The 13,918-nt window shown below is 43.0% G+C and overlaps 1 protein-coding gene and 1 long non-coding RNA gene across 2 annotated transcripts; both read right to left on the bottom strand.

Moving 5' to 3' along the window:
• Positions 1-1,357: 1,357 nt before the first annotated feature.
• On the bottom strand, positions 1,358-2,286 carry LOC147576794 (MOB kinase activator 1A). Its single transcript, XM_086678529.1, has one exon. The coding sequence runs from the start codon at positions 2,157-2,159 to the stop codon at positions 1,509-1,511; it is 651 nt and encodes a 216-aa protein (XP_086534655.1). The 5' UTR covers positions 2,160-2,286; the 3' UTR covers positions 1,358-1,508.
• Positions 2,287-7,354: 5,068 nt separating this feature from the next.
• LOC147576795 (uncharacterized) lies at positions 7,355-13,795 on the bottom strand. The gene is made up of 3 exons (XR_015241143.1): positions 12,932-13,795; positions 11,921-12,033; positions 7,355-10,600 (listed from the first exon to the last, which is right to left on the bottom strand). It is a non-coding gene; the product is annotated as an uncharacterized LOC147576795 (long non-coding RNA).
• Positions 13,796-13,918: the final 123 nt, after the last annotated feature.

Consider the following 13,918-nt stretch of genomic DNA (forward strand, 5'->3'; position numbering starts at 1 on the left):
TGCAAGCTATGTTAAAAAATTTGGACTTTATCCGAAGGGCAGTGGGAAGCCATTGAAAGAGTTTAAGCAGGAAAGTGATGGGATCAAGGTTATGTTTTGAATAGATTGCTTTGGAACCTCTGAGGAGAAATGATTGGGGGAAGCAAAAGTGGATGTTGACAACTCATATATCTGAGAAACCGCTCTGGAGCACTATCTGGTGGTTTTGTATAAAGTTAAACATACACCTACCCTCTGACCTGGCAATTTCATTCTTAGGTATTTATCCAAGTTAAATGAAAACATATGTTCACAAGAGCATTTGCACAAGAATTTTTATAGCAGCCGTATTTGTGAGAGCAAAAATTATTTCCCCCAAATCCTACAAATTTTTATCAAAAGATGAGTTTTTTTTTTTTTTACCTTCAAGGTTTTTTATTATGGTCTTCCTTAAGTTTTATCCTTATTGGGATAAAGATTAAGTATTTCTACACTACTCTTAATTAAGTCTCAAGTCACAACAAAAACATATAGAAGTAATTCTTTTTTTTTTTTTAAAGGACACTCAAAAGAAAATAATCAAGTACTCTGAGTACTTTCTTCCATTCTCCTATCCAGAATTTCAAGGCTTCTGAAAAACAACATGAATGAAAATAGTGGTTCTGAGACCTAAATTTGTTATAATTTTTTGCAGTCTTTTTCTCAGCCAAAAGCTACCTATTCAAATTAATCTGAATGAAGCATTTCAAAATAAAAATGTAAAAGACTACCCTTACATGCCTTAAGAAAATTATTTGTGATATACACACTCCTAAAAATTTAGATAGGTTTATGTGAATAAAATCCCAAATAAAGATTAAAAAATAAAGTCATTTTAGAAATAACTCTGGTTACTCCCATACCAACCACACAGGTCATATGAGGATTTAAAATGCAGTCATGAATTTTGAAAAAGTAAACATATATATATATATATATATATATATATATTTTTTTTTTTTCTTATCTATAAAAACACTAGCATACAAACTTCAAACTAAAAGGTTATCCAAAGTAACACACAAATGTTCTAAATCTTAAGGAAACTTAAAAATATCTCTTCTATGTGTAAATAAAAGCAGAATAAAACAGATCTGAATGCATTATTAGGTAATTTGCTCTGGAAACCTGTTAATAAATTATTGGTGGGAATTCTCAATAGTCATTATGCTGCTACCCGAAGCACATTTTCTTCAGTAAAAGCGTAAGTAAACTAATAGACTTTATGTTAGTCATCACATATTACAACCAAGAATGACTCTGACAATAACAGGAGTGGTCACACAGTGCCTCAGATTCAGCTGTGTCTTGAATTTCTCACTGAAGGATTAGGCCAACCTACCTTTGGGACAATTTTATCAGTAGACACAAACAACAGGTGTCTTTTTAATCCTGTTCTTTTAAAGTCTGTATCACTAGTCTATAACAGAGAGCAATGAGAGAGTTCTAGCAGATGAAGCAAGAGGGTAACTGTGTTCTAGAAGAAACATTTATCTGTCTTTTGATCCAAGCTTCTCAATTAATTCCTGAAGAGGTGCCAACTCACGCCTATCAATCAGATTAAACTCCTGAACAAAGAAGATAAAGTGCTTAAAGGAGGTGTTGAGGTGGGCCTCCTCTTGCAGCTGCATCACAGAATCAAAGTGCTGGTGATAAATATGGGCATAAACCCGGAACAGACGCTTTAGAATGGTCTTCGCCACAGACATAAAGTTTTTGGGAAATGGGACACCAATCTTGGAAGGAAAAAGAGTTTCATCATCAAGCTGATCCTGAACCCAAGTCATCAAATAGTCAATGTATTTTGGAGCAGAACATTTGATTGGCTTTTTAATATTGGTACCATCTGCCCAATGATATTCATATCTTGGACCTGCAGACATGACTGGACAGCTTGCTTCAGTGCAGAATTCTGTAATAGTCCCATATAACATGTTGATCTGGTTGAAGAAATCCACAGTGTTAACAGCAATCCATTCATTGAGGTCCTCTCCCTCTGGTAACATAACAGCTTGTCTCAGATTCCCACTTCCCAGAGTTGCTTCTGCATGTTTTAAGAGTTCATACTGATGAGAGCCCTCAGGGATATTCTTCTTTGGTTTGAACGTTTTGGAAGAGCGGCTGCTGAAGAGGAAGCTCATCTTCTATCCTCGGAGGGGAGGGGCCGTTGGTCCCCGCCGCGGTCTGGACTCGTAACCCGCGCGGGAACCACGAGGAAGCGGACAGCCCTCAGCTCTCCGCCAGAGGAAACACCGAGCGCCGCTGCTCCGAGCCTCAAAAGATGAGTTTATAAGCAAATTGTACAATTATACAATGGAATACCACTCATCAATGTGAAGGAAGGGACACCTGATACACACAACATGAATGATTCTTAAATCCATGAAAAAGAAAGACACAGAAATGCATATACTGTATGATTCTATTGACATGAAATGAAATCCATGTACAGAAAAAATCGTCTATAGTGGTAGAAATAAAAAAGTAGCTGCCTGGAGGGAGAGGGAAATTGGTGAAATGAGGGAATGCTCTGGGGCGGTGGAAATGTTTTGTATCTTGTACATGGCAGTTACACAGTGTGTTCAACTGTCAAAACTCATCAAAGTAAACAACTGACACTATGCTTTTCATTGTTAAGTATAGCCCAGTAATAAAAAAAAAAAAAAAAAAAGGAAGAATGAAATAGTGGTCATTGAGAAAGGTAGGAGGTGTTTCTAATAATCCAGGAGAAAAGTCATGCTTGCCTGGTACCCTACGGTGGGGAACAAGTAAAATAATGTATAGGAGAAGGCAAACTACAAAGTCCATGCAAACCATAAGGTTGTATACAAGCTGTCAAGCCCTGTGCAAAAGTGAAGATTTAGTCAAACCTAACCCATAGCAAATTCTGGGGGTGAATGTGGGACATCTGAGTGCCTGAGACAGTCCTGTGTATTTGCAGTGAAGGATTGGGGGCTGTTAATCATGATCTTGTTGGTTTGTCACCATGTGGCAGGAAATGGATCCAGTGGCCACTGAGATGCATCAGAACGCTTGATCTTGAGGCAAAAATAAAGCTGTGGTGGGGTGCCTGGCTGGCTCAGTCAGTGGCTCCTGTGACTCTTGATCCCAGGGTTGTATGTTCAAGCCCCACCCACGTTGGGTGTAGAGATTACTTAAAAATACAATCTTTAAAAAAATTTTGTAAATAATGAAGGGTAAGTGGGGAGCCGGAGCTGCCTTTGCCAGGCATAGTTTTCTACTAAAAACTGGGCTTTCCAAACAACAACAACAAAAATGCATTTAGCTCCTGGGCTTGACTCTTGAATTTATTTATTTATTTATTTTAATGATTAGGGTTTGAAGGATACAGAGAAAAGGAAGCAGGCTGTCAGTTCCTGAGGCAGGGGCCATAATGATCAGTGACATGGCCACCCAGTGTTCAGGAGAATTTGCTGGGAGCTGAGGGCGTGTGGGAAATCCACGTGGGCTGCTTGAAGCATCTGCCTCTGAGTGCAGACAGGTTTAGGGAAACAGCTGTGTGGACACCAGTCAAAGCCATCTGAAGAGTTGGTTCCTCACCATCTAACTGAACGCAACTTTTTAATGTGCTTTTGCTCAATGTTAATAAATCCCTAATTATTTGCTTGCATTTTACGTTTATTTTTCTCCCCCCGAAAGCACTCTGAGTGAGCAGACACAGCTGGGTCCTCCCCAGCCACACAAAGGGATGCTAAACACCCTGCACTGTACCTGAGCACTTTGTCCATGAAGAGACACTCTTGCACAAGTCGGGGCCTTAGATTCCGTGACCTAATGATCCTCTTCAGCGCTGCATTGGACATTTGCCATATTTTTATTATCTAGTGTCTGTCACTGAATCCCCCTCTCTTTCTAAAGATTGACTTCTGTTGTACTTTCTCCTGGTGTGAGGTAGGACCTATCTTCCACATCGAAAATAAGATTGGGGTGCCTGGGTGGCTCAGTCAGTTGAGCATGCGGCTCTTTGTTTTGACTCAGGTCATGATCTCGTGGTTTGTGGGGTCAAGCCCAGTGCTGGGCTCTCTGCTGTCAACGCGGAGCCTGCTTGGGATTCTCTCTCTGCTCCTCCTGCACGTGTGCACGCTCTCTCTCTCAAAATAAATTTAAAAACTTAAAAAAAAAAGTAGACAGGATCTCTCTCTCTCTCTCTCTCTCTCTCTCTCTCTCTCTCTCACACACACACACACACACACACACACACACACACACATACCCTTGGCCTGGCCAAATCTGATGGTGGGCAACTGACTTAGGCTTAGCCCACCCAGTGGTCTTCCCTTGAACTGGGAGCCTCAGGGGAGCAATACAAGAACATGGATGTGGTTGGTGGTTATCCATGGAGACAGCTGGAAGTCATTTGTTCAAAAGTAGCAGAACTGGCATGCTGACCAAATACTCCTGCCAAGACACCATTACTGTGACTCCTTTGGCCTCGCCCGCTGACTTTCCACTTCTGGATTGGAAAACTGAGTCCCTGGACTTAAAATGACATGTCTGTGTTCGCACAATAAATTATCATCCAAGCCAAAACTCAAACCCAGATTTCTCACTGTACCCCCTTGCTTCCTGCCCAGCACTAGAATCTCCCTTAATGTTACCCAGTTCTATCCTCCAATACTCCTTTTAATAAATTCCCTTCTATGTAAGTTTTCTAGAGTCTTTTCATTGCTGACATCCAAGACAGATACACAATCATAAAATAGTGGTTTCATTTCCCATCTCAAGCCTTCATAGAAATGCAGACACTCAGATCCAAGGCTTTACTTTGGGGGCACTAGAAAGACACTTGAATAAGTGGGAGAGGGGATAGGGAGAGAAGAAAGAAATAGAGGACAGGAGAAGGGAAAGAACCACACATTTTCCATTCTAGGACTGAGCGTATAGCGAGGGTCAGCAGAGGCTCCAACATTTGCCAGCAATTGTGCTAAGCACAGCCCTCGTGGTAACAGCACAGAGAGGGAGGTGCTTCCGCATCCCAAGTGGAAAGAGTGAGGTTGGGTGAGGCTGAGAAACTCGACCGTGGTCACACAGCACGTGACGGCAGAGCCGGCATCTGAACCAGATGGCACTGCTAACCAGATCTGCCCTTTCCACATTAAAAAGTGTGTTGAATGATGGTGAATAAACATGTGCCTTTTTCTTTTTATAGTATGATCTCCACGAGTGGTATCCATGATGTGGAATGAGTTTGTAATGATGTGACAAGATCATTGGATTCGGTATTCATTTATCTTAAAAACACGAGGTAGAAAACTTTACTGAGCCCGTGAGAAGCTGAGCTGCAGGCGCACTGAAGCCTGTTTTGATTTAAATGGAATGGATCTAGCTCGAGTGTAAATTCGAGACTGTGTTTGCTTGTCTCACACTCTATTTTTTCAAATTACTTTCGCATGGTTTATTTCATCTGCTTCCCCCCCACTTCTGGATGAGAAAACTGAGGCCCAGGACTTGAAATAACGTGTCCGTGTTCACACAACAAATTGGCATTCAGGGAAAACTCAAACCCAGACCCTCTCACTGTACCCCCACCCCCAGCCCCCTCCTGCCCCACACAAGAATGATTACATACCAGTTGGACTTGACAAAGGGATTTGCATTGACTCATTCGGATGATTTGATTTAGCCTCCTGGGATCACGCAGGTAAACATTAGTCCTTCATCTCTCTCCAAGTATATGCAGTCTGTCTCTGTCTTTGTCTATTTCTTCACCTTCTCCCTGCCTCCCACCTCTCCTCCCTCCTCCCTTTCTCTGTTCCTCTCCTTTCCTTCTCTTCTTTCCCCTCTTCCTCTCCTCCCACAAACACATTTGTTTTTCCTGCAGTAGGGATGGTGTCATGTTGATGGGGTGGGTGAAATGAGGAGTGTCTTTTAAGTCCCTGGAAGCAGAATATTTTCTTATGGATTTTTATTGTTTGGATTGTTTTGCTAGACTAATGAAAAAAGACTCTGAGGTCCCCTTATCTCAGGCCAACCAGAGGATGCCTTCAAGGTTTTGTTTTTGTTTCCAAGCTGGTTCCTTACAAATGCATCCAGAAGGTCACTCTCAGGTCCCCCAGATAGGAGCAGGTAATCAATCACATCCAGGACATCAGCATCACAGAAGAGAATCTCATGAATGGGAGCACTTGGGGAAGGAGAAAGCAAAGTCCCAGAATAGTGAGCTGCCCCAGAATAGTGAGCTCAGTGAGGGTGATCTGATGGATTGCTTTCTCCAGAAGTTTCCTGGGAGAGTCTCAAGCATATTCTAGCTCCAGTGGCTATTCTTCCCTTCTGATTTTTTTACTCCAAATAAATAAATAAATATGTACTTGTATAAAAGGCTCAAGCATTTGCCAGGTAATCTGATAATTGCAACTTGGCAAGCAGTAAAGACTGTGTCTAATAGCTCCAAGGACTGGGGCCACATGGGGCCCCTAGGCAATCCCTTCAAAACAAACAGAGGGGGCTCCAGTGTTAGCTTTGCCATGGACAGTCTCTGGGAGCTTTGGCAACTCACTTCACTTCTCTGGGCCTCACTTCCTCAATTATAAAATGATGTAATGAACTAGTTTATTCTCTCAACAAATACTTATTAAACATCTACTTCGTGACAGGCCTTGTGCTAGGAATTGAAAATACTTGTTAAAAGATAGATGGACCCCTGGTCTCAAGTGGCCTCGAAGTTTAAAGGGGGAAACTATACTGATAAAGGAAGATTAATAATAATACAGTATTTTTAAGTGTTCTACAGGTACTATGTGCTAATGCAATGGAAGGGCAAAGGTGGAAGCAACTTGACCCAGCTCTAAAAGTCTGTGTGTATGTCTTTCTTATTTGTTTCATTTTGATCTGCCTTTCACACTAATGCATTTTATTCTTTCTTGACTTAGCTACTTTCAAATAATTGTTGTCATTATAAACCATTACCAATTACTGCATTACATACTGTTTAATTGCCTCACCAATTGTACAAGTTAGATATTATGATCACCATTTGGGGTATTTTATTTTATTTTTTAAAAATGTTTCATTTATTTTTGAGAGAACGCAAGCAAGGTAGAGGCAGGAGACAGAGGCGCTGAAGCGGGCTCTGTCTGCGATGACAGCAGTGAGCTCGATGTGGCGCTTGAACTCATGAACTGAGAGAGCGTGACTTGAGTGGGAAGTTGGATGCTCAACTGACTGAGACACCCAGGTGCCCCACCATTTTGGATATTTTATATATAAGAATAGTGAAGCTCAGAAAGGTTAAGGAACCTACTCAAGCTCACACAGCTAGGAAGTTACAGAACGGGGATATGAACCCCCAACTGTCAAATTCAAGGCTTATGTTTTTTCCACTATGTGGTACTGTTCCAGGTATATGCAGCAACTCAGCATATTTTGTGAAAACAAGTGTGAAGTAAAAATATGGGGTCTTTTGTTCAGAAATTACTAAGAATTCCAAGACGGTAACAGTAGAGCATTAAATAAAGCACGGGGCCCTGAACACCTGTTCAGGTCACATACCCATGAGGTCTGCCCTGCCAGCCACAATTTACTTTGCAGATGGAATCTCCTATCAAGGAGCCAAAGTATCATAGGAATTGGCAGGCCCAGACCACAGTGACAGAATTTTTTAGTAGTCAGGCTTCTTGTGCATGTTTCCTGATGTTACCTAGAGGGATCAGCCTGGATCACTTGGGCAGAACTTGGGGCTCTGGGCAGTTGCTTTCCCAGAGAAGGAAAATGTTATATGTGGGGAAAGACAGATAATCTTGGGCTGGCAAGGGTTCTGGCCACACCCTTGCCTTACATTTAGAACCTGACTAGGGGGACATTAATGTAGCACAAATGGAACACAGCCAAGCCTCTTAGCCTCTCTTTTTAAACTGTGGATCAGGCCTGCAGGTGTACTCTAGTGAAGGGCAGTGGGTAAAAAACAACAGGGCTTGGCATATGCTGGCTTATAAGCCTCTCTCCTGAAGCACTCAAGGTGTCAGCTCCCATTGACCCTGTAGACATCATGATTGCCCTTTTGGTTAGCAATTCTTAATCAGTGGTATTTAAACTTTTGAAATCATAGACCCATCTATGAAGATATGGAGCATCTCCCCAGAAAAAGGACACGTGTACATAAGTATTTTGTATACAGTTATAGACTCCCTGCACAGACCCCAAATTTTTAGATCACAGCTTCCCCAGTTATAGAACCTACAGTATTGGGCCCAGGCAGGAATTTAGAGATTATTTTTGTGAAGCCATCTTACTGCTCAGAGGGGGTGAAGGTTGAGGTCATTTGGGATAATAAAAGGTTCCATACATGTTCAAAGACTCGCTCCCCTGATTGTCAACTCTTCCTTGAAGTTGTTGCCCCACACCTAATGTGCTCCTATCAAAACAATGTAGCCAAGTGGGACAAGCTATCACCACAAATGGCTGATGTAAAGGACGTTAGGTATAAGAACAGTCCGTGTCCTTGAGAAGCTTGTAGACATCTGGGGGAGAGACACATATAAACAACAGAATGTAGTAGAACATGTGCAGTTACAGATATTTGAGCTAGGTTGAGAGATTACAGACAGAAGGGCATTATCAGCTCTGTTTGGTTGGATCACAAAAGCCTCCTGGGAAAGAACATTCCCACAACAGGATCTTGAAGAATGGGCCCAGGGTCGTGCAGGGAAAGAGCCTTCTGGCTGAGGGGACCGACATGTACAAAGCAAGAAGGATGAGGCAGGCAGCTTGGGGTATATAGGAAGCTGGACGTGGGTGGGTGGGATTGACTAGAATGTAGGCTATTATTGAGGAAGAGGCGGGAGGTGATGCTGGAAGGGGCCGGATTCTGGGGGCCTTGGACCTACAGAGGAATATCAGTCTGAGTGATGGATGAAGGGGTCTCTTCTTGGGGATGCTGCAAGGAGGGCAGATATCCATCTGTTCCGCATGGACTTCTGCTGGGCGGGGGTGGGGTAGAGATGGCAGACAAGCGGCCTCTCTCAGATCCCTATCACCTCTCTCTTTAAAAATCGACTGCTGCCAAACACTAGAGAACATAAGAAGGGCCCTGTAAAGCATTCATGAATGATGAGAAGCCAGCCTAAAATACATCTCTAAGATGCCCCTGAGATTTATTCACCAGACAAGTACCATTTTCTCCACTATAAGATGGCTAAATGGGAGGAGGCCTGCTCACAAATACAGAGAAAATATTTTCATTTAAAAAATTTAAAAACTTAAAAGCCTGACCCCAGCTTGACATATTGATGTGTTTCCTCTGAAAAGTCTCACATTTTTTTATTCATTCTTCCAATTGAACCAGTTTAGCCGTAGGCGGTGGGCTGCCTCTGAAGAATTACTAATCAAGAGAAGAGAACATCTCCAGAAATGCATAACTGTTGCTGTTTCCATGTCACTACTTCTCAGGATTCCCGGGCAGGACAGGCTGAGAAGGGGTTTGTTTTCTCCCAAGGAAATGCAGAAACAAGAAAATCCTAACTACTGGGCCCACTCTATGTAGTTGATATTCTGCCCTGAAGTTGTTCTTCCCCTATTCACCACGAGGTGTCACGAGAACCCTGTTTTAAAAGAAACAAAGCCTCCAAATTGGGGACCTAAAGCAAACAATTCCCCCTAGCGTTCAGATTTTTCAGTAAAAAATATTTTTAACAAGAATACAGACTGCCAACTGTTCAGAATTTATCTCTTGAATAGCTACACAATGGTTATAATTCCTCAGAGTACCTGTCAGTGAGATGGTTCCTACAGGATCACAACAGAGTTTTGTAGAAATATCCAATGGTAAATGCACATTGTGCAGGAAATTCCATTGCATTTACACGATTTATTTAATAAAAAATAATCTCTGCGATTATTTGCATTTATTTCTGAAGGAGGATGTTTTTCCTTCCTCAGAATAAGTTCAGGAAATGGGTGAAGTGTTCAGGAAGTTAGCTAAATGCTGATGTAAATCCAAAAGGAAGGTCTGCTGTTCAAAAAAAAAAAAAAAAAAAAAGAACCAAAAAAAGCTAGGAAGTAGTCCTCTCTTTCACTTATGGAAAATGTTATACAGAATTTCTCATTTAAAAGGAAGAGGACTAGGAAAAATGTGTGTGCCCGTGATATCTTTTCCCGTGGATCTGGTCAGGCCGTGAAGACTTTTGCCGATAACAGTTGCCCACAAAGAAAACGGTGTCAAGAAATAAAATCTAGATGGAAGATGTGACTGTAATGAAGTTTGTATTAAATTAAGCCCTTACTATGGAATTTGCATCAGCTATTCTAGGGAGTGTGTTTTGATAGGAAACTCTGAGTCCAAAAGAGGTGGTGGGACCCCTTGGCACTACATAAACAACTAAAGGCGACCCTGTCCTCACAAGTTCCCCATCCCTTGCAGCCACCAGCAAGTGGTGTCACGCAGACCTGTGTACTTCCAGGGAGGGAGTCTCATTCAAGGAAGCCCAGCTGTCCAGGGCTGCTCCGTCAGTCAGCGTTGCAAATTGCTGAGGCCCTTTGGTGCCGTTGTGGTTGTTATTTTTCCATAGCGTGCAATGCAGGGAGTGTGCTGTTATCAGGTGCAAAGAGCAAACAGAAAGCTTCTGGCCTTGAAACACCCGCAGCACAGAAAGCAAAGATTCGGCTCATTGAACAGGGCCATGGAGGACGAAACTTGTGGTGGTTTCTCTGAAAATCGCCCTTTCCTTTCCATCTCTCTGCTACCACCTTCATTCAGGCCTCCATGGTTTCTCATCCGACCTGGCCTGCCTGCCTCTGGCCTGCCTGCTCTCCAGCCCACAGTCCCTGCAGCTGAGAGCTTTGTGAAACACCAACTCGCATGTGAGCCCTCCTTGCCCTGCATCTGGGCCTGGGGTGGGGGGTGGGGGCGCGGGAGAAGGCACAAGCTCTCAGGCCCTTGATAACTTGGCCTCAGGCCACTTTCTCTCCTGCTGCAAGAATCTCCCTCCAATTGACTGACTGCCTGCATCCACAATGGGCAAATCTCAGCAAGGGTAATTAACACACTTACTCCTTTCACTCTGGGTGAAAGAAGAAATGGGGATTGACCTTACACTTTTTTAAACTTCTGTAGTGGGGCTCCTGGGTGGCTCAGTCAGTTAAGTGTCCAACTTCGGCTCAGGTCATGATCTCACAGCTCGTGAGTTCGAGCCCCACGTGGGGCTCTGTGCTGACAGCTCAGAGCCTGGAGCCTGTTTCAGATTCTGTGTTTCCCTCTCTCTCTACTCTCCCCCACTTGCACTCTGTCTCTCTCAAAAATAAACACTAAAATATATATATGTATACATATATATATATATACAGATATATATATATATATATATATATATATATATATATATATATAACCCCTATAGAATAGGGGTGCCTGGGTGACTCTCAGTTGAGCGTCCGACTTTGGCCCAAGTCATGATCTCTTGGTTTGTGAGTTTGAGCCCCACTTGGGGATCACTGACAATACTGTCAACACAGAGCTCTTCAGATCCTCTGTCCTCCTCTCTCTCTGCCCCTCCCCCTCTCGCTCATGCTTGCTCTCTGTCTCAAAAATAAGTAAACTTAAAAAAAAAACTTCTCTAGAATAGTCTCTTTGGATTTATAGAATTATGACATGAGAGAAGGAAGAGAACGGGGCTCAGAGGACACAAGGCAGATCCACCTGTACAACCATGGATTCAGAGCGAATATTACAAATCCACATGGCTGCTAGAAAAGATGTTCAGGTGGAAGTGGTTAGCCATTCTGACGATTCAGTGCCTTCAGTGGCACAACATGGGTAAGCTTTAGTTTTACTTTTTATATACTGATCAGTGTGTGGTTTTGATGAGCAGACCAAATCTTAAAAGAGTGCTGGTCTCTGGGATCTGCCCTTTTCTTCTTCCTCTTCCCCCTGCCTCCCCTATACATTTACCTATTGAGACACAAGTGTCATTTTCCAGATCCAATGATGAGATGACAACAGTCTGAAAACGTTTTCCCATTGTTCTTGGGACTCAGAAGCTGTTCTTCCCACTTGAGGGACTTCTGTTAGGAAGAAATTACATAGTAAATGTGAGAGGAATGGTAGCACTGATCCTTTAGGGGCTCAGGTTAGAGCGGGAATGGGGTGCTACCATGAACTTCTGGAGGGAGACTCCGGATCTTATTTATCTCAGTGTCCCCTACGGTGCCCTCCCAAGACAGTGGCTGGGGCATGGTGGACCCTCATTCAGCTATTCAACAAATATTTACTAAGCAGTAGAAGATTTGTTTTTCCAGGTTTGGAGTTTTAAGCTTGTTAATAACAGCTGGATTCTTTCTCTGTTTTGTCATCTGCACTTTTGGACTCTGAGTTGGACCTTGTCTTTCATGGCTTTTTACAACCACTCCCTCTCTCCCTTCCCCAGCCTGGCCTGATATTCTACAAACAGTAGGCTCTCAGCAAATGTTGTTGGGGAGGAGGAGGAGGAGGAGGAGGAGGAGGAGGAGGAGGAGGAGGAAAAAGGAAGGGAAGAAAGACAACTTAACAATAAGCAACACAGTGGGTAGATCATTCTCAAACCCATCTTTGAGACTAGAGAATTTTCTTTGAGGCTACTGCCTGAGCATCTATCCAGAAAGTCCTACCTATGTGATGGTTCTTGTTGTTACCTTTGGTTTCTTTTCTATGCTGGTTACATTTGTCACCAAATCCCCCTCAGTTCCCCAACCTAGCAATGTAAAGCCCTGCCTCCCTCCCTTCTTCTTTCCATAGACATTCCTGAAACTTGTGCCCTCTGTCAGGCACAGTGCCAGGCCCCGAGAGCAGACAGGCAGGCGCCTTTGGGCACCCAGAGTCATCCTCAGGGATATCAGTCTAGTGGGGAGATGGACACATGGATAGACCATTATAAACAGTGCCGTCAAGGCTCCCAGAGTTGGAAGCTCAGAGGCTTAAACTCACCCATGTATAAGGAGAAGAGTCAAGGAAGTCTTCCCAGAAGAAATGACCTAAGACTTGAATCTTGAATGAAGAACAGACACAACCTCATTGAAGAAAGACTGAGTGGCATTGTAGACAAAGGGAAACACCTATGAAAAGGCAAAGGAGTTAGAGGCAAAGGGTGGATGAGGACAAATTGTTCTATGTGATTTATCAAGTCCATCTCCTGGCTTTATACTGATGGAACCCTCCGGCATTTTAGAAAACTTCGGTAGCCAATCGTTTCATCTCTTAAAGAAAAAGGGACTGATAACATAGGCTCACAGGGAGATTAAGCACGTCTTTGGGTGAAAACAGGATTGGGTGCTTGTAGGAAACTACGTGGGAGGCTAATAAAAATCAGGTGACTGATGTGAAAGACAATAAATTTTCATTTTTATTCTCTTCTCGGAGTGAGATGTCAGAACTGTTTGTGTGAGGGCAGGTGAATGTGTGGCTTCTCTTAGCCTGAGAATGAGCTGAGAAAGAGGACAGGGTGACTTTGGGAATTTCAGGTGGGGCCAAGGACCATTTTGAAAGCCTTTTGGAATATACCTTTACATGTCCAACATTTTCACAACATTTAGCGAGATGCTCTCATTCCTCCAAGCCTGCTGCACTGTGAAGGAAAATTGAGGAGAGGTTTATGCTCTTCCCCAAGTGTGGTTTGTTTCTGTTCATAGAACCTCTGAAGACAGGAAGCCAAGGCTGACCTCTTTAGTCAAGAGAGAGCTCAACTTTAAAATTATGATTGCATGTGAAAGCTAAAATGGGAAAGAAAAAAAATCAGTTCTCAGGACAGAAATGCTAAAAACCCTTGGGCCACATTCCAGTCAAGGTCCTGGCCCTGCACACAGAGCTCCCATTGGGGGTGGGTGGGTGGGAGACCAGCCAAGACCAGTTCAAGTCAGTTGAGTGTCAGGAATCATGGGGTTTAATCTAGAGGTGTCTAGTTTACAGATAAAGAAA

The sequence above is a fragment of the Puma concolor genome, chromosome D1, assembly GCF_028749965.1.
Source record: "Puma concolor isolate L17-30 chromosome D1, mPumCon1.1.hap2, whole genome shotgun sequence".
NCBI classification, from domain to species: domain Eukaryota; kingdom Metazoa; phylum Chordata; class Mammalia; order Carnivora; family Felidae; genus Puma; species Puma concolor.